The sequence below is a fragment of the Nilaparvata lugens genome, chromosome 3, assembly GCF_014356525.2.
Source record: "Nilaparvata lugens isolate BPH chromosome 3, ASM1435652v1, whole genome shotgun sequence".
NCBI lineage: Eukaryota > Metazoa > Arthropoda > Insecta > Hemiptera > Delphacidae > Nilaparvata > Nilaparvata lugens.
Window position 1 is genome coordinate 14,623,104 of NC_052506.1, and position 27,765 is coordinate 14,650,868.

At 34.1% G+C, this 27,765-nt stretch overlaps 1 protein-coding gene across 1 annotated transcript; it reads right to left on the bottom strand.

Moving 5' to 3' along the window:
• LOC111054636 (puff-specific protein Bx42) lies at positions 1 to 27,551 on the bottom strand. The gene is made up of 12 exons (XM_039423005.1): positions 27,294 to 27,551; positions 25,449 to 25,590; positions 24,203 to 24,370; positions 22,835 to 23,017; positions 19,308 to 19,432; positions 17,520 to 17,589; positions 16,904 to 16,969; positions 11,077 to 11,193; positions 7,007 to 7,148; positions 5,753 to 5,855; positions 2,103 to 2,381; positions 1 to 1,148 (listed from the first exon to the last, which is right to left on the bottom strand). Exons 1-12 carry the CDS (start codon positions 27,305 to 27,307, stop codon positions 938 to 940), a joined length of 1,620 nt encoding a protein of 539 aa, XP_039278939.1. The 5' UTR covers positions 27,308 to 27,551; the 3' UTR covers positions 1 to 937.
• Between the last annotated feature and the right edge of the window lie 214 nt (positions 27,552 to 27,765).

The window sequence follows — 27,765 nt, forward strand, 5'->3', positions numbered from 1 at the left end:
TTAGAGTTGAATGAAATGTTTTATGACAAAAAACAATACAGAAAGTGATTTTCACGTCTTATTTGCAGTACTACATTGAATAAAAATATAATTTAAAATTAAATACCACTTCAAGATAGTTTGTGTTACGAATTAAACATTTCTTCCATTTCAATCGAGATTGAATTCTATAAAAGTCTGGTGTTATGGAATAATCCCATAAAACTGAATTCTATACTAATGTACTTTTAGGATATTAACATTCATACGGTTTTGACATTACTGCCAAGGTACACATTTGCTTCTTCACGCTCCTAGTGGATTGGAAGTGCACATTTATAGAAGGTTCAGTTGCGAGAAAAAGGTCAGCTAGTGAAGATATCGTCAGATAGACTGCACTGTGCTTAGCACCCTGCACACACAACATTGGAGTTCACTGGACCTGGATATTAGTGGCGGCTGCTAAAATACCATCTATTATCCCTGTGAGACAGGGTTCGAACGCTGCTAATGTCCTGAGTGATGGCGTTTTGCCACTACTGGTGCCTACTAGAAATCAAATTAATTATTATATTCCAGAACTGCAATTTCTAATAATTCTTCCATCATTGATATCTTTTCGTTCGAAAAATTAATGGTAAAGCAGTTCAGTAGTTCAGACAAGGTGATACATCATTCGTGTATTTTCTATCCCGTGCATGTATAAGCCGATTCATTCCTTTATATATTATTATTATTATATTATTATAAAATATCCCTGCAAGAGTTCAACTGCAACATTTAACGATTCCTCCAAATTTCTACCTTTTTCTCTTGACTGAACCATCTATAGCCGCGATGAGAAGAGCGAGATTAATTTCCGTTTGATGGCCAATCTACGGAAACTGAGGTATTGTTTGAAATTGTACTGTGATCAACAACACTTCACTGAGACTGGTTCATGGTAGTTGTGATTGAATCAGACATCGTAGTCCTTCTTGCGGCGCTTGTCGTCGGCGCCCTTGCGGTCGCGGTCATCCTTGGGTCGCTTGGAGGCGCGCTTGGCCTGCGTCAAGAACTGGTCGAGACCGAACGGATCCTCCTCGTCCTTCTCGAACTGTACGGGACCCGTTCGGCTCGTGGCCGCCGCTGACCGGTCGGTGCCGCTGAACTCCTTGTCAGGCACAAACCTGGCCAACCACAAAACAAACACACATTAGTCAACTGATCATTTTGCAGCCAACACCTTACTGAACATTGTAATTGAAAATCCATTACAAGTTTGACTCCCGGTTGTGAGTACGTATACTAAACTCTACCGTGATTAAATGAAGATTAAATCCCAAAGATAAAGTGGATGAAAGTATAGCAGTAGAAAGCAGAGGTGTGTTTTCGAGTTCGGCAAAATGAGTTTGTGTCACTACACTTGTTATTGAATAATAATTTTCATTTATAAAATAGAATTATTATACTACCCTTTGAAATTAATAAAATAATAAACATTTATTGGAAATTTATTTGTATAACCTGACGATGGTTTGATCACCGAAACTAGTAGTTACGTTACAATCTGTATTCTTGTTTTATTATTTTATTAATTTTAAGGGGTACTATATTTATTCTATTTTATAAATACAAGAAAGTAGCCCTGAACTCATACATTTTAAATAATTTTCATATTTGCTGATAAAAGTTCTCTTATGGATCTTCATAGGCGAAGATGAAATAGTTTACTGAATTTCATTGGTTTGAATTGTTCAACAATGATAAAAATTTTTTGATCGTTTATAATAGTCATGAAATAATTTGTTCAAATGCCATCAATCAAATAATAATAAATAATAAATTCAATTATTCCTCCAATTGATACAGTACATAATAAGAAATTATGAAAAGAAGTGTACATCACAACAATATTGCAAATTATAGAAATACAGTTACAAGTTGTACAAAGAAATCACAACTCATCTACATCAATAGAAGAGAATATATAGAAGAGAACATCATCCAAATATTGTATGTCGGATGATCGAGAATAAATTGTCTTGAAGAGCGTACAGAGCAACATCAACTCCATCATCCAGCAAAAACAGGTATTTGTTAAATGTAGGAGAGTTGGGTCAAGAGAACCACCAACTTCTGACCTGTTAGTCTTGATGAGTTTGTCGAGGTCGTCGCCGTACACGTCCTTGTCTACATTCTTGTTGGGGCGGTACAGGTGCTGGCCGAGGGAGGCGCCGTCACGCCATGGCTTGTCGTAGACGTTGTAGGCCTCCTCGTCGCCGAAGCCCGAGTCCATGCCCTTGCTGCTGTTGAACAGGCGCTGGTCGAACTGCGCCTCACCTCCCACCTGGCTCTTGGCCGGCATGCCCAGCGCTATCTGCTCGCTGATGTCGCGCTCACGCTCCTTCTGCAGTTTCGACCTAAAACACAACACAATACAGTCTTTTCAATACAACTCAATCAGCAAATCTATCATATCATAAAAATTGCAGTTTTGACCTACAACACAATACAACTCAATGAACAAATCCTGCATTTTCAGTACAATAACCCTATACTATCCACAACTAATGCAGAAAACATTTCAATTTAACAATTTCACAAAACACAAAAATGTGAGTTTTCCGTCATGTATAAATGTAAATAGTCTGTGTAATCATGTGTTATTTATTAAACAATCAACAATTATTGTCATCAACAATTTCTCACTGTAATTCAAATATATTCAGTAATTAGTGTGAATCTATTAAATAATATTAATCTTATGGTATTAGGTTTTAGGAAATGTGATTTTATCTAGTTGTAACGCACAAAGTATAATCATGATTTAGGACGAAACTAGAAATAGGAAATATTAGGAGATTTATTTATTCAAAATAATGTACAGGGCTGGGCAGGGAGGTATGGATGATTTGAAATAACAGTTACACACTCATTTTTAAACGAAACTCAAAATTTATTTTTTTAGTGTGTACCTTGGATGTTGCCATTATGAAAATTAAAGAGGAAAAAATTAAAACATTGATTATGTTACAAAATATAACATCTGTTAAATGCTGTCCGTTTTCGTTCATACAGTCCTGTAGAAGTTGTCCATACTTCTATGAAGCATTGCACGTGGTACCGCTCGAATTTCTTGTGTTATTGTTTCACTCAGGGCTTCAAGGGTTCAAGGTTTGTTTACACTTGCTTTCTCACACAATTTCTCAGTATGTGTGAAATGGGCAAAAGACTGCTGGCAGACGCAAGCCCTCGCTTCACCAGGTGGCTGGTGAGTCTGGGAAGAGGTCAGGTCAAGCAGGTGATTGCCCTGATAACTGGACATGGCCACTTCAGGAAACATCTCCACACAATTGGACTCAGAAATGAAAGCCAGATGTGTAGGCTTTGTAATCAGTGTGAAGAGACTGCTAAGCATATCATACTGGATTGCAGAAGTCTTGGAGCTAGAAGAAGGGCTCTGTTTGGCTGTAAGCAACCAGGTGAGGAATGGGATGTTGGTATAGGGAAGAAACTCCTGGATCTCGTAAAGGACACGGGAGTTGGTTTGCCTAACTAACATACTTTTGGGACACACAATAAGCTTCGGTTGACGTGTGAGGTTCTTTGAACCTTTGGATCTTTGAATCCGTCCCTTCAAAACATAAACATAAACATGTGTGAAATGAGTGTATGGACGAAAACGAACAGCATTTAACAGATGTTATTTTTCGTCAAAAGGATCAATGTTTTAATTATTTCCTCTTCAATTTTTATAATGGCAACATCCAAGGTAGGTAGGTAGCTTACACACTAAAGAAATAAATTTTGAGTTTTGTTTAAAAATGAGTGTGTAATTGTTATTTCAAATCATCCATACCTCCCTGCCCAACCCTGTACATTCTTTTGAATAAATAAATTTCGTAATATTTCCTATTTCTAGTTTCGTCCTAAATCATTATTTAGGACGAAACTAGAAATAGGAAATATTAGGAGATTTATTTATTCAAATAATGTACAGGGTTGGGCAGGGAGGTATGGATGATTTGAAATAACAGTTACACACTCATTTTTAAACGAAACTCAAAATTTATTTTTTAGTGTGTACCTTGGATGTTGCCATTATAAAAATTAAAGAGGAAAAAATTAAAACATTGATTATGTTTTCGTTCATACAGTCCTGTAGAAGTTGTCCATACTTCTATGAAGCATTGCACGTGGTACCGCTCGAATTTCTTGTGTTATTGTTTCACTCAGGGCTTCAAGGGTTCAAGGTTTGTTTACACTTGCTTTTCTCACACAATTTCTCAGTATGTGTGAAATGGGCAAAAGACTGCTGGCAGACGCAAGCCCTCGCTTCACCAGGTGGCTGGTGAGTCTGGGAAGAGGTCAGGTCAAGCAGGTGATTGCCCTGATAACTGGACATGGCCACTTCAGGAAACATCTCCACACAATTGGACTCAGAAATGAAAGCCAGATGTGTAGGCTTTGTAATCAGTCTGAAGAGACTGCTAAGCATATCATACTGGATTGCAGAAGTCTTGGAGCTAAAAGAAGGGCTCTGTTTGGCTGCAAGCAACCAGGTGAGGAATGGGATGTTGGTATAGGGGAAGAAACTCCTGGACCTTGTAAAGAACACGGGAGTTGGTTTGCCTAACTAACATACTTTTGGGACACACAATAAGCTTCGGTTGACGTGTGAGGTTCTTTGAACCTTTGGATATTTGAATCCGTCACTTCAAAACATAAACATAACATGTGTGAAATGAGTGTATGGACGAAAACGAACAGCATTAAACAGATGTTATTTTTCGTCAAAAGGATCAATGTTTTAATTATTTCCTCTTAAATTTTTATAATGGCAACATCCAAGGTAGGTAGGTAGGTAGCTTACACACTAAAGAAATAAATTTTGAGTTTTGTTTAAAAATGAGTGTGTAATTGTTATTTCAAATCATCCATACCTCCCTGCCCAACCCTGTACATTCTTTTGAATAAATAAATTTCGTAATATTTCCTATTTCTAGTTTCGTCCTAAATCATGATTATACTTTGTGCGTTACAACTAGATAAAATCTAATCTAAAATCAAATCTAAATAAAATCTAATACCATAAGATGAATATTATTGAATAGATTCACACTAATTGCTGATTTGAATTACAGTGAGAAATTGTTGTTGATTCTTTAACAAATGACACACGATTACACAAAATTCTTTACATTCATCCATGATGGAAACTCACATTTTTGTGTTTTGTGAAATTGTTTAATTGCAATGTATTCTGCATTAGTTGTGAAAGGAATTTGATATGATGTAGTCCAGTGTAGTTGTAGTGTGTGTTTAGTGCTTGTTTACTAGATTGCTCACATATCTGAGTCGGTCAACTGATAAATTATTGAAAACAAGATTTGTTATGAATACATAAGAAATAATGAGTTGATACTTTTTATTTATAAAGAAACATAACATACGTTTCACAATAGCATTCATAATAATTATATAAAACTTTTTCGTTAGGTTTACTCTTATTTATCAATAATAAATAAAAAAATATAAAATCTAAGTACCCTTCTTAAACATTTTTGCTTAAAAAATAGTAACATGAGTACTTGGATTTATTTTTTATTTCCTGATTATATTTTATCTCTTAAATCCTATTTTATCTTATTATATTCTAATATAATTATCTTAAATATAACTCTTTCTTTTAGGAATTGGAATAACTTCATGATAATTTAAGTCAACCAATCTTTTAAGATTGATATAAAAAATTGAAACATGACACAAGTTTGTCAAAAATGTAGGCTACCTTTTGTCGGGAGCAGCTCTTGACAGATTGCGCTCTCTCGCTCGGTCTTTGTGTCTCTCGTATCTCATCTGGTCTCTCTCCCGAGCTTCCTCGTCTTTGTCTGCTAAAATATTCAAATAGAGTGAATTACACATAGAAAATTGATAGTATCAGCTGTCAAAAATGCATGAGGAAAGAGGAATACACATTTCTAAAACAAATGCTTCTTTGGAAAACATTGAATTTTTACCTAGCTACATTTGGACTGTTGTATAAATTAGAATTGGAACCGTTTTGGGCTTATAAGCCTGTGGTACTTTCTGTAAGTTGTGTAATTCTGAATGATTGAATAAATAAATTTTATGACTATTGAACCCAAAAACGTGATTGATTTTGAATCATGAATTGACATGAATCTTGACATTTTTATCGGTTCAAATATATAACGACAAAAGCTGAAAAGATTCTTCTTGGGTTCACATTGTATTAGAATAACAATAGAGAAACATACACATTCCTGAATACATTTTTTTTAATGTATTAATTTGAGATACTTTGCTTGAAAATGAGCCGCTTTCGCGTCTAATCCTCTTAGAACTTCAATTTGAAAATGTACTTGAACGGAAACTATTTTTTTAAACAATTGAATCATACAGCAGTTTGAACTCAAGAATAACTCTGCACAAAGTAATTAACTCAAGTGTTTCAATATATTGCTCTGGGCAGAGTATCTCAAATAATAATAAAAGCGTAATGAGATTGCAATCAAATCAATGTTATCATTGAATTGTTAAGAGGATACTACATGTGGAAGCTGTTGATAATATTAACTACAGTGAGGTCCACGCTATAATGGCAGTGGAGGAAGATAGGAGAAAGGACAACGTTGCCGATCCTCTGTCTTGTCAATGCCTTCTATAGACGGTAGCTGATACAGGTTTATTGATGAAATTTTATTTTTCAATCATTTCATAATGAATTTTCATAATAAAGATGAAATATTTTGTTAATTAATTATCAATTCTACATTGTTAAAAGACGATCTGGCAACAGAGCAAAGCGACAATGAGATAGCGCTATCTCCTTTGTTGAATGAAAGACAAGGATACCACCAATACCATTGCTAATCAAACACTACCATTATAACGTGGACCTCACTATAGTGATACATTCATGATTCAAGAAAGAAATGATATTAGAAACCAACTCGAATTTAGCCCCAGATAGCCTAGAAAATGATAATAATGATGAGGTTTGAGTGAATAGCACACTTACCAGCCATAGTCGCAGTGCGAATTCCAGCTCGTTCTTCTCTGGCCTTTTGAGCCAACTGCCGCAAGTGTTCCTCCTTCTTCTCCTTCTCCTTCTGTGCCAATTTCTTTTCAAGTTGCGCTCTCATTTCTACAGCTTCTCGAGCCTGAAAAATGTAAAAGTCTAATGACAAATTTTGGTAAACAATCAATTTAAAATAATAACGTAGAAGCATTAATATTTGTTGTATTCAATAGACAAAGTGGAAGGGGTCTAAATCACGGAACATTGGCTGTGGCTACAAACTGATATATCATGGTACTAGAGCACAGAATGGAGTTGGGATTGTCGTGGATACGGATCTATCTCCAGGAAAGGGAGGTGGAAGTGAGAAGAGTACGTGAAAGATTGATGTCTATCAAATTTGCTTTGGACAATCAATGCTGCATGAATGTCATAAGTGCTTATGCACCACAAGCAGGTTGTACAAAGACTGAGAAAGACACATTCTGGGAAGAGATAGAAGATCTATTATGTACCATACCTTCCACTGAAAATACCTATGTCTGCGGAGACCTGAATGGACATGTAGGGCAGACCACAACAGTCTATAACAGGATACATGGTAATTACGGCTATGGAAATGTTAATACAGAAGGCGAGAAAATACTTGAGATTGCATCAACACACAATCTAGCGTTAAATACTTTTTTCACAAAACAGCAGGAGCAACTTATTAGGTACTTACAGAAGTGGAAATGTGGCATCGCAGATTGACTTCATAATGACCAATAGGGAAAAGTTGAAAACATGTAGAGACTGCAGTCATACCAGGAGAGCCTCTCACTTCCCAGCACCGAATCCTAGTGGCAGAATGTATCATGCCACGCCAATTCAAGGCCAAAAAGGTCAGGGCTCCAAAGATACGCTGGCAGAAGCTCAATAGTGATGAGGGTAGGGATTTTTCTCTAAAAATGGACCACTACATTCAATCAAAGACGAAGTATGAAGAAGTCAATGCCATATGGAGCGAAGTACAAGAATTCTGTCTTGATAAAGCAAGAAAGTGTCTAGGAGTTTCTAAAGGAGCTGTACAGAGTGGCAAGGATACCAGATGGTGGAAGCCAGAGATTGATAATATTCTAAAAGAGAAAAAGCTTCTTTTTAGAAGGTGGAAAGGCAGCAAGACACAAGAAGATAGAGAAAAATGTAAGCTCGAGTATATAAACTGGCCAATAAAGCTGCAAAAAGGGCTGCAAAAGCAGGCAAAGGCCGCTTCAGAGCAAGATTTTTACACAAAGATTGAGAGCACCAAAGATTCAAAATTAATATTCAAGACAGCCAAGCAAAGGCACAACAACTGTCAAGACATCAAAACGGTCAAATTTATAAAGAATGAGGAAGGTCAGCTTCTCACCAAAGATGAGTACATAAGAAAAAGGTGGAAAGAATATTATTGTCATCTCCTTAATGAAGAATTTCCAATTGAGACACTGCAATCTGAACTGCCGACAGTGGGACCAATTCCGTCCATTTCAGAGGAGGAGGTAAGAGTGGCCCTCCATGAAATGGCCACAAATAAAGCTGTGGGACCAGATGAGATACCAGTGGAAGTGTGGAAGAAGCTGAATGATACAGGGGTGAAATTTATTGCCGGTGCTCAGTGAAGGAATCCCAGTCGAATGGAGAAGAACATTGTACCATTCTATAAGAACAAAGGAGACGTTCGTTTATGTAAAAACTTCAGAGCAGTTAAACTCATCTCTCATACATTTAAAATTTGGGAAAGAATGATAAACAGACGCCTGCTTGGAGTTACATAATCTGGCAAGCAATGAGAGCACAAGGAGTCCCAGAGTACTACGTACATGTGGTAAAAGATATGTACCATGGAGCTAAAACAAAGGTCAGGAGCCCGGCTGGAATTGGTAAGGAGTTTAGTGTGGAGGTTCGGGTTCATCAAGGTTCAGCCCTGAGCCCACTCCTCTTCAATCTTGTCATGGACTACCTCACTAAAGAAATTCAGCATCCAGCACCTTGGGACATTCTGTATGCGGATGACATTGTTCTCATGAGAAAAACGCTAGAAGAATTGCAACAGTCTCTTGATTTGTGGCGTGCCAGCCTGGAAGCAGCTGGCCTAAGAATTAGCAGAGAGAAGACGGTCTATATGCACTGCAGCTTTGGAGACAATGATGATAAGGCGCAGGCGCACATACCCTTGCAAGGTACTCCACTCCCAGTAGTTAGTCAATGCGAATATTTAGGCTCCATAATCAGCCCTGATGGAAGCATAGATGCTGACATCTCAAGCCGTATAAACACTGGATGGATAAAATGGAGAGAGCTAACGGGGGTACTTTGCGACGAAAGAATGCCTGTGCCCATCAAGGGAAAAGTGTATAAAGCTGCAGTGCGACCAGCAATGCTATATGGTAGTGAGTGTTGGCCCCTGAAAAAACAGCAGGAAGAGAAACTCCATTCTGTTGAAATGAAAATGCTGAGATGGGCAGGGGGCGTGACTAGACTGGACCATATTCGAAAAACGCATGTTCGGGGCAGTTTCCGGGTGGCACCGGTCTATGAGAAGATAATGGAAGGAAGATTACGCTGGTATGGACATGTAAATAGACGTTTACCCAATCATATGACAAGGAAAGTACTTGATATGGAGACACAGCCGAGGGGCAGAGGCAGACCCCGTCTCACATGGCTAGGTTTAGTTCATGAAAATATGAAGCAGTTGGACCTGACAAATCAGATTACCCAGGATCGTTCCAACTGGAGACTTAGATCGAGGAGAGCCGACCCCAAATAATGGGAAAAAAGCAAGGAGGAAGAAGAAGAATCAATTTAAAATAAGATTGGAATTATAAAATGAGAATTTGACTAGATTTTTATATTTAATATATTTGTTTGACGGATATTGTAAAAACAAAGTTGTCGTGAAAAGTCTAAATAACAATATTCAAAAATTCAATAAATAATGTGTATTAAATCAAGAGAGACTATAAACATGTAGCCAAATAAAATATCAAAATCAAGAGAGAGAATAAACATGTAGCCAAATTAAATATCTTATACATACTCCGTACCAAAACCTTCAATTTCACAAATTAATTGAACTGATTATTAAGCACTGAAAGCACTGATTATTACCTTTCTTGCCCTATTACCATAGGTAAGGAAAGTATTGCTTTCCAAAAAAATTTAAGGTACCCTAATTTCATGTTTTCTATACGTTTCAAGGTCCCCTTAGTCCAAAAACATGATTTTTGGGTGTTGGTCTCTGTGTGTGTGTGTGTGTGTGTGTGTGTGTGTGTGTGTGTGTGTGTGTGTGTGAACACGATAACTCCATTCCTAATTAACCGATTGAAATTTTAAACTTAAAGTCCTTATACCATGAGGATCCAACAATAAGGAATTCAATAAAATTCAATTCAAAATGTCGGATAATGGCTAAAAACCATGTTTTCCACGGTTTTCTCGAAAACGGCTCTAACGATTTTCTTCAAATGTATACCTAGATATATATTTATAAGCCCTATCAACTGACATGAGTCTCATTTCTGAGAAAATTGAAGGAGCTCCGTAATATTCTTGAGAATGAATATTGTTAAATTTCTTTCACGATTTTCTCGAAAATGACTTGACCAATTTTTTTTTAAATTCATACCCTGTATAGTTATATATCAGCTCTATTAACTGGAATGATTCTCCTCCCTGAGAAACTAACAGGGGGCCCATCCCATCCCTGAGAAATTTACTTTGTAACCTCCTTCTCGTGCGTGAGGTAGGTAGGTAGAGCAGTTTATTCAAAAGAACACATGTCGATATTTTATTTGTAGAACAGCTGTTTTGACAACTTTCAAAAAATCCTCAAATTCATAATTCAAACAAAGGAAAATGTACTAACACAATAACAATAGTATAATCGTAGTTTCAATTTTATTATTTAGCCGCCAATTGGCATAATGTTATTCCCCTAAATTATCCTCGTTTAAGAATGAGGCTTAAAGATCAATGAGCAAGGAAAGTTGTGTGAGTGTAGGTACCACACCAGATTTTTATAATTGGAAATGTTGTTAAGTTACCTTTCTGTCAGCAATGTACAATGCCTCAGCTAGTTTGGCGAAGTTCTCGTTGATGTGAACCTGTTGCAGACCTCGACCATCGGCTGCTAACCTCTTATCTAGAGGTATGGTGTAACCCTGTCGCAAAAGTACAACTGATTTTAGAAATAAATACATAGCTTATTGATCAATTTTGAAAATTGACAAACAAAGAGACAAACCTGGAGGTATTGGAAGAATATATGAAAAAAGAAATTCACCATTTGGACAAATAAATTCAAGTGACAAATTACTAATATACACTTGATATTTTCTATAAGTTTCATCTTCAGAATAAAATTTGTCACTCTCATTCTAGCAGAATCGTGACGGAGGAAAAGAAACCACATCATTAGATGAAATGAAATAAATGAATACATGTTTTAAAATTCTAATATAAATTCAGGATTTCGTTAAAGTAAGAAGTCTACATAAAAATTTTCATTAAATTGAGAAGTATATCATTATATTAGTGTTGCAAAAATTGTGCCTCATGAAGAGTGATCGAACGGTTCATCCTATTTGTAAGATATTTTTATTGCTTCATAATTGATATTATTAGTCAGTCTAGCAAAGTGGTCACTGGAGTGTCGTAGCTTCAGTTTGCTACCGCTACGCCTGGTCGTGGGTATTAATCCCGCCTAGAGCATAGATAGGTGTTTGATCGTCTCACTAACCATACACAAGCAAAAGATTATCAATATTTTTTTTTTTAAATAAGGCCTTGTCCTTGAATTGAAAATATAAAGCTATAAATGTTTCTTTCAAAAATAAATTCTACATTTCATCTTCAGAATAAAAATTTTCACTCTCATTCAAGCAGAATCGTGACGGAGGAAAAGAAACCACATCATTAGATGAAATGAAACAGATAAATACATAGATTGAAGAATTATTAGAAATTGAAGTTAACCCACTGCTGGAATATAATAATAATTAGAATAAATACAAGTTTTATAATATATGATATAATAAAGGAAATAACTGACTTATACACGTACGGGATAGGAAATTCACGAGTAAAGCGGTCCATAGACGAACAACTTGGTTGGCAACCTAGTTGCCAACTTGGTTGGCCTCTGTTTCCCACAGACGGTCAACCTGCTTTTGCCAACTTCATTTCCCGATCAGCTCTGCTGCTGTAGCGTTTACACTCGACATTTACAGAAAATGAGCGATCTATTATCTTTTATTGAACTATACTAACTAGGTGACGAAACTGGTTGTGAATAAATAAGGCTTTTATAAAATATAACCTGGTTATAAAGAAGTCTTATGTATAATCTAACATTTAAGTTTAGAGCATATATTCCATTTCTTTAACAGGTCTATGCTTTATAACAGGCTCAAGAAAAGGCTTATGAAAGAGTGTTACATTACAGATTTACTGTTTACACAAAATGTTAATGTTTTTATAGGAGAACAACATTCAATAGAAGAACAAGAACGATTAACCGCCTTTACTTGAGAAGTTGAAGAAATAGATAGCCTACTTTAAATAAAAAATTCCTCCAACAGATTGTATAAGCTCAATAAAAAGTTCACGTCATTTTATTTTAGTCAAGACTTAATAATTGTTACTCAGCATACAAACAAATTGTATTGTGTTTTGAGATTCTGCTCCCTGGTTTACTATTACTGGGATAAGTGAAAAGGCCTGATTTCATGAAATAACCTGGATTTGAGCAACAGTAGATTCTAAACCATTACAGAATTATATTACAGAACCATTTTGAAATCATCCTACTGTTGCCAAAAAACTGCCTCTTAATAACCCAACCTTGTTGGGTTCCTAGTTCCTAGTTCAAACCTAGTTTTCGTTTATTGTGAAATGAGGCCTAAACATGGTTTTAATTATATTAAAGTACGCTCATGAGTACTACGACACTATTCAAATACTGAGGTTGTGAACTGTGTTGTCAACTTCCCCACAGATGCTCCAACATGGTTGCCAACATAAAGCTCCGCCCACAGAAAATCAAAACTATTTGATCTCACACCAACCGTAGGAGCAACCGGTTGCTACAACCGCCAACCTGCCCACAGACCTACATCTACTCCAACACAGCAAGTTGGCAACTAGGTTGCCAACCAAGTTGTTCGTCTATGGGCCGCTTAACGCATCTTCACGTTTGAACTACTGGACTGATTAACTTGAAATTTTGCATATATATTCTTTATTTACCAAGGATGGTTATAGGCCTATTTTCAATTTTTAAAGATTTCAGTAGCTCAAGTTTTCAGTTTGTCAAGTTTTCAATTATTAGTCCCTTGCGGATCACAGGTTACCTGCTAATTCTAATACTAATATCAATGCAGGAATTCGGTTAGGTAAATGTCCACGTTATGATTATTTACATTTCATCTTCAGAACAAATGTTTTTCACTCTCATTCAAGCAGAATCGTGACGGAGGAAAAGAAACCACATCATTAGATGAAATGAAACAGATAAATACATAGATTGAAGAATTATTAGAAATTGAAGTTAACCCACTTCTGGAATATAATAATAATTGGAATAAATACAAGTTTTATAATATATGATATATTAAAGGAAATAACTGACTTATACACGTACGGGATAGGAAATTCACGAGTAAAGCGGCCGGCCCATAGACGAACAACTTTGTTGGCAACCTAGTTGCCAACTTGGTTGGCCTCTGTTTCCCACAGACGGTCAACCTGCTTTTGCCAACTCCATTTCCCGATCAGCTCTGCTGCTGTAGCGTTTACACTCGACATTTACAGAAAATGAGCGATCTATTATCTTTTATTGAACTATACTAACTAGGTGACGAAACTGGTTGTGAATAAATAAGGCTTTTATATAATATAACCTGGTTATAAATAAAGAAGGCTTATGTATAATCTAACATTAAAGTTTAGAGCATATATTTCATTTCTTTAACAGTTCTATGCTTTATAACAGGCTCAAGAAAAGGTTTATGAAAGAGTGTTACATTACAGATTTACTGTTTACACAAAATGTTAATGTTTTTATAGGAGAACAACATTCAATAATAATAATAATAATATTATTATTTATAACATTCAATAGAAGAACAAGAAAGATTAACCGCCTTTACTTGAGAAGTTGAAGAAATAGATAGCCTACTTCGAATAAAAAATTCCTCCAACAGATTGTATAAGCTCAATAAAAAGTTCTCGTCATTTTATTTTAGTCAAGACTTATTAATTGTTACTCAGTATACAAACAAATTGTATTGTGTTTTGAGATTCTGCTCCCTGGTTTACTATTACTGGGATAAGTGAAAAGGCCTGATTTCATGAAATAACCTGGATTTGAGCAACAGTAGATTCTAAACCATTAAAGAATTATATTACAGAACCATTTTGAAATCATCCTACTGTTGCCAAAAAACTGCCTCTCAATAACCCAACCTAGTTGGATTCCTAGTTCCTAGTTCAAACCTAGTTTTCGTTTATTGTGAAATGAGGCCTAAGAAATGGTTTTAATTATATTATAGTACGCTCATGAGTACTACGACACTATTCAAATACTGAGGTTGTGAACTGTGTTGTCAACTTCCCCACAGATGCTCCAACATGGTTGCCAAAATAAAGCTCCACCCACAGAAAACCAAAACTATTTGATCTCACACCAACCGTTGGATCAACCGGTTGCTACAACCGCCAACCTGCCCACAGACCTACATCTACTCCAACACAGCAAGTTAGCAACTAGGTTGCCAACCAAGTTGTTCGTCTATGGGCCGCTTAACGCATCATCACGTTTGAACTGATTAACTTGAAATTTTGCATATATATTCTTTATTTACCAAGGATGGTTATAGGCCTATTTTCAATTCTTAAAGATTTCAGTAGCTCAAGTTTTCAGTTTGTCAAGTTTTCAATTATTAGTCCCTTGCGGATCACAGGTTACCTGCTAGTTCTAATACTAATATCAATGCAGGAATTCGGTTAGGTAAATTTCCACGTTATGATTATTTACATTTCATCTTCAGAACAAATGTTTTTCACTCTCATTCAAGCAGAATCGTGACGGAGGAAAAGAAACCACATCATTAGATGATCGAACAACAAATACACATATGAAAACCAAAATACATTCAGAATTTCTGGGAACTAAATAAGCATTTTTAAGTTTTGATACATTTCATCTTCAGTACTCAGTATGTCACTCACGTTCAGTTAGAATTATGACGGAGGAAAAGGAACTACATCATTAGATGGAATGGAGCAATATACATGCTAATTGATTTTTTAAATAATTGAATTATGTAAATGTTGTAATTAATTCCATCTTCAGTTACATTTGTATCACTCTCATTCAAACAGAATCGTGACGGAGGAAAAGAAACCACATCATAAGATGACATCGAACACCAAAATACTAATACGAATTGGAATTATGTAAATATGAATTCCTATATACATCATTCATAAAATTTCGGGGGAGTGGGCATTTATGAGTTTTGATATATTCTTGGTTAAAGTGCAGTAGCATATACTTATATTTATTTTTTGTAAAGCTTATTTGTATTTTGTTTTAGGCAAATAAAATTCATTCATTCATTCCATCTTCAGAACTCAGTTTGTCATTCACATTCATATAGAATTGTGCCGGAGGAAAAGAAACCACATCATTAGATGAGATGAAGCAATGTACATGTGAATTCATTTTTTTATTAATTGGTCTATGTAAATGTTTGTAATTAATTTCATCTTCAGTTACATATGTATCACTCTCATTCAGGAAGAATCGTGACGGAGGAAAAGAAACCACATCATCAGATGAAATACTACAGAAACATAATTGAAGAACGGACATGATTTGAGAAAATAATAGCAACATTTCCTCGTGAAATGCCGTGAATAGAAAAATTACCAATGGAAGAAAAAATTGAGGCATCACACACGTGATACCCACAACCAGAGAAATTATTATTACAGATGGAAATAAATTGGAAATCGCAATTGTTCAAATGCTAATTAATGAATAATTATCATTAAACAAAAATCCCAATTAACCTCGGGCTGTAAATCACCCCGAAGACTTCTGCTACTGCAAATATTGACAACAGGGTAACCAGCTAGATGGAAATTCGATGAGCGCTACTAAACAAAAATTATTTGTCAGCCCGGGAATCGAACCCAGTACCTCCAGCTGTGCGCTGCTATCCAGAGATTGTCAATTTGGATAACGGTAAGCATTCCTGACCGGCAATTAGGAGGTACTGGGTTCGATTCCCGGGCTGACAAATGAATTTTGTTAAGTAGCGCTCATCAAATTTCCATCTAGCTGTTTACCCTGTTGTAAATATTTGCAGTAGCAGAAGTCTTCGGGGTGATTTACAGCATTTAATTGGGATTTTCATTTAATAATAATTACATTATTATTACTAGATAGACTATACAAAAATATACAAAGACTTACAAAGCACATACTGCATAAAATCAAGTTTGAAAAAATGAATTAATGTAAGCTGTAACAAGTGGAAATAAATAAATTTCATCTTCAGAATTCAGTTTGTCACTCTCATTCATAAAGAATCGTGACGGAGGAAAAGAAACCACATCATTAGATGAAATCACAATATTAAATATGACTTGAAGAATAAGTGAGCATGGCAAGGGTGATGTAAAGGAGTGTATTTGATATAGTTCCTTTTATTGCATGGAAGTATCTGGTAAAAAAACAGAATCTATATTCAAACTAACATGTTTTCATTAATAAATAAACCTTGCATCAATTTAGCCATTCTATTCCAGCATACTTGTCTATTAATTATTTAATAGTAGGATAGAAAGGCAAACGAAACTTACTTTGGCGTTCTTCCAGTTGGATATGCAAGGAGGAATTTTCCATTCTTTTTGTTCCTTCACAGTCACCTGTAATAAAGATATCATATTTATTCATTCTCTTGAAACATACTTTCAAATTATAAGCTATATAACACGTTCAAATAAAAATTTTAGACCTTAGTCCTACTTAATTCAACGGTAATGTATGTTCATCCAGACTGAGATTTGTAAATGATTTTATTCAATATAAAAAAGAAGTACTCATAACTTTAAAAATTGGAAAAATCAACATGGACTCATAAAAATACCATCTTACAGATTCACCACGAAAATTTGAAAGAAACGCATCAAATAATGGTTATCGAGTGTTCGAGTATTGAATACTTACTATGTAAATAATACTACTATAAGATTATGAAAGTTTAGGTAGCAATTCTAACCAATATGAAAAACTTTCAGTTGAAAAAGTATTATGCAGATTGACTAATAAATTCTTAATTCAGATCCTAACCTTTATCGGATGATTAAGCATGTAATAATGCGTCAACTATAAATTGTCGAATCATACAATATAAAGTTAGTGAGAAGTCGTTAATGAAACTATAAGGAAACTAATACTATAAATAAGGAATATTACTTTTCTGGTGGGTGAATGCATGACGGGAGCCGGTGGAGATGGTGGACCTCGAGGTATTTTCTTATTGATTCTGGAACAAAGAAGTTGAGATTACTGCAATGTAGGAGATAGACAAAGTAGTGAAGAATCTAGTGCAATCTAGGAACTACTTTCCATATCTGTACCCTTAAAACAACTCTTATAACACTAATGTGTCAAAATTCAACTTAATCAATCAAATTTTATTTATAAAAGACAAGCTTTGCAACATTCAATCGTCACAATCTATGATAAACACAGAAAATACAATAGTGCAAGGAGACGTTAAAGAAAAAACACTGCCTCTAGGAGCACCCCGTGGAAGTAATCGATTAATTTCAGTTCATTTAAAAGAAGTTTTTATTTTGTAATGATTATATGATATGTAATTTTCTTTCCTCAAGACATCCACACATTCATTCACAGTGTATGGCGCTCTTCTTAACAGAACTTCCCTAATCCTTCCAGTCATCTTGGAAAAGTTGGAAAATTTTTATATGGAGGAGTCTATTTATAATTTTTATTGCGCAATAGTGTGGGCCTTTCTCCAGAAGGGTTAGTCTATGTGCCGGGTAACCGAGGATCGAGCCACCACTCCTCGTATTATAGGACTGATCAACGGATGAGAATGCCCTCCAATTTTTACTAACGTACGTGATGATCTCCAGAATGTACATGGCTGGCAAAGTTAATATACTCTATCTCTCTCACAAAATAAGGCCTACAGGATGTTCGGGCACTAAGGTTAAAGATTATTCTCAGAGCCCTTTTCTGCCTCCTGAAAATCAGCCCAAGGTGTGTGTCACAGCCACGCCAGAATATCAAACTGTAACGAATGATAGACATGAGATAGCCACGATAGATCGCAAGCAGGGAATTATACCCTACTGCTCCCCTCACACACCTCAGCGAGAACAGAATAGCAGATATCCCATGCAAGAGACGCTGCACCTGATCACCCCATTTCAAGTCATCCTGCAGCTCGACCCCGAGAGACCTCGTCACATTTAACTGATTGTAGCCTGATAGGTCTACGGTAGGTATATTGTTGTTTAGAGTTCGACGGGATGCTGTAAATTGAAGAATTTTTGTTTTGTTGGTATTTAGTTCAAGATGATTCTCATTGAGCCAGTGATTAAAGTCTGAAATTGCTGTTTGAGTCTTAATTTGAATATCCCCTTTTGAGCACTCAACTAGAATTGTTGTGTCATTAGTAAAACAGTTTAATTGAAAACAGTAATGTAGAAAATGGCAATACTAGTATTAAAGAAATAATGAACAACATTGGTTGACTCATCTTATTTACGTGTATAATAGGATCAATATTAAGTGAAAGAAGATGATGCTAATTCAGATAACAAAAATAGATTAATGGAAAAAAATTGAAACTCATCCTGCCTGGAAGCAAAAAAAGCAAAGAAATCGAACAGCACGAATACCAAAATACAATAATATTTGTTGCTTACACTTATAAAAAATCTAACCTTTCGCTCTATAAAAGATAAATTCACGTGAATAATGGGAACAATATCATTACATTTATTGTTTACAGTAATAGAAAGTCAAACCTTCCGCTTTATAAGAGATAAATAAAGATAATGAACACAATAATAAGATGATAATAATAATAATAATAATAATGTCTTCATTAATAAGAGCTCAACTGTGAGTCTTAAATTGCAATGACAATGCAGAATGATCAATAACCCAGTAAATAATGTCGAGTACATTCGACATTTAATAAAGACAATACAACGCCTTGATACATACTTGAACTTGGGTGGTTCTATAGGATCCTTTTGAGCCTCTACCATTCGTATGACTCTTTGCTTTGCACCAGAGTTGAATGCCGATCCTTGCTGGGACGGCGTATAACGAATGTACTGAGCTGGAGCCTGCAACACAATCAAACTATTTTCAACAGCATTCAATGTTGATTATATCAATAGCACGAACAACCCAATCAACATAGAAAACAACCGTAATTATCTATCCATGTGAGATCAATGCAGTAAAACTTTATTATATCCTATTCTAAAGCAGTTCAATTCAAGTAGGCCTAGAACATTGACATCAATTTATGCCAGTTATTTCAAAGTTGAGGATTACGTAAATATTATTAAACTGTTGAGAAGTCACATAAATGTTATTAAACCAAATATTATCAATCTATCCAAATTTAAAATTGTTTGTTTTATTCTAATTTATATTTTCAGATTGTGATTTGGTGTAGAAATTAAAATGGACATAATCTATGTATAATATTTGGACAATTTGAAACTAAATTAGGAAATTTAAGAAGTTTTGGGCAATAGCCTGTTTTTTCTTTTCCAATCTTTGTATTGTTTGTGCTAACCTAATAGACCATAAAACTTATATTCATGAAAGCATAGTGCTAAAAGATTCTAATAAGGACATATTCTTGTATATTTCATCTTCAGATAGATATTAATCACTCTTATTCTTAGAGAATCGTGACGGAGGAAAAGAAACCACATCATCAGATGAAATATAAAAATATCATTGAAACCGTCCAAAATTTGTTTTATTTACTTCATGATATGACGTGAATGAATAATTATAACTGATACGGAAAGAGAATGAGGCATTCTTGGATCTACTAAAAATATTAGTAAAAACATAATACAAATAGTACTTATTACTTGACACTAGTATAGCAAACACAGAAACTAAAAATAACAAACACATGCTTCTCTATAAACTTTATAGTATGAAGCTTGAAGAAGAACAGTAAGTAAGATGTTTCAAGTTCATAAATTTCATCTTCAGAATTAAGTTTATCACTCTTATTCAGATAGAATCGTGACGGAGGAAAAGAAACCACATCATTAGATGAAATTATCAAGCAAATATTTGAAGTAAAACAATGACAGTAATTGGAAACTTTACAGCATATGAACTGAGCAAACCTCAGTTCTCAGAATTTGAATAGGATTAAAAAATATATTTTACACAGAAAATAAGTGTTTTCAAGGGTAGATAATACATCTAACCCTCCACTCATAGGTATTTACATACTTAGTTATGCTATGCTAGAAATAAGAAGTTTTCGGAAGATGTAGCAGTCCTCTCTCCTAATATTGAGCGTTAAACTACGATGTAGTGAACAGGATAGATACGTAGCTTGGATTTAACATTGGGAGATAGAACTGCTACGTCTTCTGAAAACGTATTTCTAGCGTAGCGTAGCTAAGTGAGTAAATACCATGACTCTATGATGATGAGACGTTTCAACGCTCAACAGGGAATAACATAATCAACAGAACATATAATATAATATAATATAGTTAGCCTCTTCAGTTAAACTAGAAACCTAAACATAATATCGGAAGTCGAGATTACACGTAACATTACTGTTACTAGTTTAACAAAAAACAAAGCCATATCATGATAACTTCAATCAAATTCCTCATTCTTATTTAATTAGAATCGTGAAAAATTCCATCATTCAAGACTTTCATTATGAACTTCATCTTTATAACTCAGTTTGTCACTCACATTCTGATAGAATTGTGACGGAGGAAAAGAAACCACATCATTAGATGAAATGACACTATAAAATGACTTAAGAATAAGAGTAGGTAGTCGTTTGTTGTTTTTGATGTGCTAATAGTGAAGTTGTGTTTCTTTTCTGGCTCAAAATTTTGCAAAATTACTTAAAAATTTCCAATTTGAAGAGATTTGAGTAAAATATTTTTATTTTTAATTAGTTTTCAAATATCAAAACTAATTTTTTTTAATTTAGTCATTAGTTTTGGAGTGGAAATTGGACTTTTCGAAGTGAAAAGTGAAATTATAACCTCATTCTTTTTGAAACTTTCATTTGTAAAAATTTGGGAGAAGACAGGTTTGGGCTATGCTTGTTGTCTTCTCTCAATTATATTATATGATTTGTGACAGTCAATGAAATAAATAAAGCTAGCCTACTCATTTTCACACATCAGCAAATGAAATGTCTTTCAGACGCTAACTAAAAAAATTGAATAATGTTTTACAAATGCTTGGTACACAGCACAATAACAGTGCGTTCCCAGCTAACAAAAGGAAATCTGCTGACATATTAATTCAGTTGCATGGAAGATGCATGATAAAAAGCAAAATGGCAATTCAAGTGACTACAGTAAGAGTAGAGTGATATTTCAGTTGCACAGATGATTGATATTCAATATAAAAGTAATTTATGCTGAGATAATTGCAGGGGTACAATCTGGCAACACAATAATCTTTCAATTTATTGATACCGTTATAGATCAAAATCCTAATTTAGTAACTCATGAAATAAAAATAAAAGTAGGCTATTTGAAACAATAATACTGACTAGTTTAACAAAAAACAAAGCCATATCATGATAACTTCAATCAAATTCCTCATTCTTATTTAATTAGAATCGTGAAAAATTCCATCATTCAAGACTTTCATTATGAACTTCATCTTTATAACTCAGTTTGTCACTCACATTCTGATAGAATTGTGACGGAGGAAAAGAAACCACATCATTAGATGAAATGACACTATAAAATGACTTAAGAATAAGAGTAGGTAGTCGTTTGTTGTTTTTGATGTGCTAATAGTGAAGTTGTGTTTCTTTTCTGGCTCAAAATTTTGCAAAATTACTTAAAAATTTCCAATTTGAAGAGATTTGAGTAAAATATTTTTATTTTTAATTAGTTTTCAAATATCAAAACTAATTTTTTTTAATTTAGTCATTAGTTTTGGAGTGGAAATTGGACTTTTCGAAGTGAAAAGTGAAATTATAACCTCATTCTTTTTGAAACTTTCATTTGTAAAAATTTGGGAGAAGACAGGTTTGGGCTATGCTTGTTGTCTTCTCTCAATTATATTATATGATTTGTGACAGTCAATGAAATAAATAAAGCTAGCCTACTCATTTTCACACATCAGCAAATGAAATGTCTTTCAGACGCTAACTAAAAAAATTGAATAATGTTTTACAAATGCTTGGTACACAGCACAATAACAGTGCGTTCCCAGCTAACAAAAGGAAATCTGCTGACATATTAATTCAGTTGCATGGAAGATGCATGATAAAAAGCAAAATGGCAATTCAAGTGACTACAGTAAGAGTAGAGTGATATTTCAGTTGCACAGATGATTGACATTCAATATAAAAGTAATTTATGCTGAGATAATTGCAGGGGTACAATCTGGCAACACAATAATCTTTCAATTTATTGATACCGTTATAGATCAAAATCCTAATTTAGTAACTCATGAAATAAAAATAAAAGTAGGCTATTTGAAACAATAATACTGACCACTTTATCAGCACATCGGACAGGCATAGCTGCAGCGATTTTGCTACTTGTGAGACGTTCGAGAGCCAATCTAGTTTTTTCTGTAGTCTCCTGCAATGACTCAGAGTCAGGACGCTCCAATGATGGGTCATCTTCAGCTGTCACTTCAGCTGGAAGAAGATCCGTCAGTTTACTGTATATAATCTGAAAAATGGATAGAAATCTGATCAGAAGCAATTATAGTGTTAACAACCGAGAATGTTTTGATTCATAGGTAAGAGCCATCAATACAAATTTGTTATAAATATGATTTAATTGAAGAAATTACTTGAAATGTTAACCACGAGTATTTCTCAAAGCGAATTTGGGAGCAACCGGCTGAATTTCAGAAAATTCTCCATGTAATTAGAAAAATGATATTGCCCACTAAATCATTGAAAGTACATGAAGTAAACTGTATAAAATATAATTATATTTTGGATAAGAAGCTTAGATCATATGAAACCTTTAGGAAATTTCATCTTCAGAACTAAGTTTTTCACTCACATTCAAGTGGAATCGTGACGGAGGAAAAGAAACCACATCATTAGATGAAATATTTTCAATTTCACACTTTTATATTTTTTCAAAATCAAATTTATTGACAAATTTCAACATGTGAATATTAAAATTAATAATAAAAATTAATATTAATATTATTTATAACAAATTTGTTATAAATATGATTTAATTGAAGAAATTACTTGAAATGTTAACCACGAGTATTTCTCAAAGCGAATTTGGGAGCAACCGGCTGAATTTCAGAAAATTCTCCATGTAATTAGAAAAATGATATTGCCCACTAAATCATTGAAAGTACATGAAGTAAACTGTATAAAATATAATTATATTTTGGATAAGAAGCTTAGATCATATGAAACCTTTAGGAAATTTCATCTTCAGAACTAAGTTTTTCACTCACATTCAAGTGGAATCGTGACGGAGGAAAAGAAACCACATCATTAGATGAAATATTTTCAATTTCACACTTTTATATTTTTTCAAAATCAAATTTATTGACAAATTTCAACATGTGAATATTAAAATTAATAATAAAAATTAATATTAATATTATTTATATTATTCTAATAAATATGACTGATTCTTATTTATATTATTCTAATAAATATGACTGATTCTTATTTATAAGAATCTCACTTCCTTGAAACTTGAAAGAAATTTGGTTTCTTAAATCTATGATTGTTAACAATGATCCGAAGAGCAGCCGAAGAGTTTTGTGAATGGTTTCAAGGGCCTGATGCATGACGCTTTGGGCCCAAACAGGATAGTTTTTTGGTTTGGAAATGGTTATATGCAATAAATGGGAAAAATACGTGTCTTTGTCTTTACCTTGTCTTTGGAATGTCCTTGACGAGCGAGAATATCATATTTAACTTTTCCTTGGGCATCTAATTGCACCGCTAGGGCATTTGAAGAACTTTCTTTGCCCTCCTTTCCCATATTCAGCGGATACTGGGCGATATGAATCTCGGGGAACGCTCCACCGTCTCCGAAATCCTGAAACACAAACATTAAACGATATATTGAGTGGAAAAGATTCCATTACGTTCATAAAGTGTTTTATTAATGTCAAGGTTCCTCTAGAAATTCCTCCAGAAGACCAGTAGGAAATGTTGATTAGAATGGGGTGACAAGTTCTCAGTCTGAACGAGAGTTACATTATAACTGAACATCGATATGAAAAAGTAGGGAACATTGACACACAAGTGTAATATAAAAAGATCTCAGACAGTAAATAAACTAATGTTAGTTTATTCTAGGACATAGATAGCTCAGGGTATGCTCACATTGGATGCGTGTTTGTGCAAGTGCAGGTCAGATCATGAGCCGAGAAACAAAATCTGGAAAGAGCCATTGAGTTGTGACTTGTCTGTAGTTGCTCACAATAAACGCACCAGTAAGTGCACGCTTTCAGTGTGCGTGTTCTCATTGCTCTTACTAGATTTTGTTTCTCATTAGTCATTGCATGATCACAATCACTCGTGCACTTGAAAATATATTTTGCATATGAATCTAATATGGTCATACCCTTATAAAAATCTATCAACTAATAAGATAAGATGAAAATCAACAATGGGAATAAAGCGGCTATCAATACTTGAATAAATTCATGTGGAACGTTTAGAAAAAATGTGAAACACTTTAACAACTGTGAAGTTGTGGTTAGAACACGTGAATGTTTAGAAAATTATCAATCAACATAAGTTACTAGAATCAAATTTCTTAATTGAAATTGGATAATTTGATAACTGTGTAACGATCTTGTAGAATTGTTATTTGAGTTAATACAATGAATTACTCAGAATTGCTGGGCTATGGAAAAACTGCTACAGATTATTATCTGAGTTTGAAATAACCTTCATAAATCTATCATTAAAGGCCAAGTTTTTCAAGTTGATGGGATGAATTACTTTATTGCTATTGCAAGGGCTATGGAAGAGCTAATTGATATTATTATCTTAGTTTTAACTACCCTGCATAGATCTTTCTTTTAAAGAAATGCTATTTAATGAGATGAATTTATTAATTGAGATTGATGGGCTTTGCAAGTGATATTATCTGAGAGTAAACTAACCTGCATTGATCGTGGAACCCATCCTCGTCTTTGGCCGTAGGGCGGGGCAGTGGGACTCGCCACAACCAGCGCTGTCGATGGCGCGGTTTTACTTCGCTCCTCATCTCTGTCCCAAACCGGTTGCGTTGGCGCTGGCAATAAGCTGATAACAAAGTAATAAATTCAATCATTTATTCATTTGTACAAAATCCTACGATTGAAGTATTTTAAGAGTGAATGAATAATCCATATACAAATATTCAATTAATAATTTTATATACAAAAAGAGATGTTTTAACCACTTGAAAGTTGAAACACTTGAAACCCTTGAAAGCTGGTACCCGTAACTTATAGATTAAAAACATAGGTAGTTAACATTAATCTGCTATTTTTTGTCTGCTTAATCGAACAGTTTTTTCTAATAGAATTTCAACCAGGATTATGCTCTACAATAAGCTCTTGGTATAAAAACACGTTATTTAGGAGTGTGTAAAGTACATATTGTTAATAAATATATCTTATATATAATACCGCATACGGTGTATTAGGCTATTATTATTATTATTGAAGTGATGGATTCAAGGATTCATAGGTTCAAAGAACCCCACACGTCAACCGAAGCTTATTGTGTTCCCAAGTAGTATGTTAGTCAGACAAATCAATACCCGTGTCCTTTACAAGAACCAGGAGTATTTTGCTATGATAACATCCCATTCATCACCTGGTTGCTTATCGCAATCCCGTATTATATGCTTGGCAGTCTCTTCAGATTGATTGGTACTTGTGGACTACGTGAGTTCCACTCCTGGCCTTCTTTGAAGGTAGTTCCGACGAGGAAGGGGTCACCAAGTAGCCTCTAGGGCGCCTGGCTACCCTTGACTCGGCCTCTTAATCCAAATTTGTGCCTGGAGTTTCACCCATCTCTGGTTCTTTTTTTTCCAGGTGAAATTTATTTTATTTTGAATGAATAAGTCTAAACCTTTGACTTAATATGTATTGATTGTTATTACAGTATATTTATATTAAAAGACCAATTTGACAAGTTAACAAACAAATGGGAATAATTCCAGACAATAATGTTATGTAATGAAATTGATTCAAATTAAAAATTAATTTTATTACAAATTTGGGCCCGGTAGCACAAAAGTCTGTAAATTTTTGGTCTCAAAATTTTACAGTTTCATCAAAGTTTCAACTTTTCCAATTGTTTGTAATTGGTTTTATACATTTTAGAAATATTTCTAAATTGTAAAATGTTTGGTTTGGATTGTAAATTTGAGTGTGTAGTGTAATTTGAAAATGTGAAAGTGACACATAACCTAGCTAAATTTAGACTTGTATAAATTAGAATTAGAACTGTTTTTGGCTTAAAAGCCTGTGCTAACTTAATTTTTTGAAAGTTATGTAATTCTGAAGAAATAAATAAATACATTTCAAAACAGCTACACTATTGACGCACTGAAAATCAACAATATTATGGATGGCTACGGTACTGTACGTTTGCAACCTTTAGATAAAGAGCTTCAGCTAATTGTGAAAAAAACTTGTTCATGTGCCATTGAATGCTATTAGTGATAGCAAGATTTATTTAAATTAAATTCATCATTTTATAGTTAAGAATCATGATAAATTTGATGATTAAAATGTAATGTTCAAATTTAAGGCAATTAACTGAGTTGAGGTTACTAGTTCCTAAAATAAGGTTAGGTACCATACAAAGTTATTGTTGCTAAACGGAACGGATAGGATGTTGAAATGTGAAACTAAGAGCAGTGGATTAGAATATATTCTTAAATAATACTAAGAAATAATAGTGAAAAATGGAATTTATTAATAATTAAATAACTAATAAATGTCAATCATTACCTGGAGAGGGACATTTTGTAAGGTTTTGTACACGAGTAATATAACGTTTAAATTAACATATTATTAAAGCAGTGTGTGAAATAGACTTTGAAAACTTTATTCTATAAACCCTACTATACAAATTCAATATAAATTTTTGATTAATAAGAATATATTGAACATTTTACACCATAAATAAACGAAAATTAGTTCTATGTAGAATGCTGCCTTCTTCTAAAGCTTCTGCTTTTCTGATTGGTGATTGGTCCATTTCGTCACGTCACATCATCGTTTGATTTTGAAGGCATTGAAGCATCTTAAATTTATTCCAAGTTCATGAGAAAATTTCAAAATATTAATAAAACTTCATGTGAAATGAATAATAATTTCAAATTATTTTTAAAAAATGTAAAATATCTAGCCTGAAGTGCAGAATGCATGAGCAGTTTTTAAACGCAGCTGTTTTACGTCAATAATTATCAAGTAGGTTTTG

Excerpts from the sequence above, each read along its gene's own strand:
- LOC111054636 (XM_039423005.1), bottom strand. Across the intron at positions 5,856-7,006 it reads TCGCACTGCGACTATGGCTG|CAGACAAAGACGAGGAAGCT; the intron begins GTAAGTGTGCTA and ends TGAATATTTTAG. Across the intron at positions 1,149-2,102 it reads AAACTCATCAAGACTAACAG|GTTTGTGCCTGACAAGGAGT; the intron begins GTCAGAAGTTGG and ends GTGGTTGGCCAG.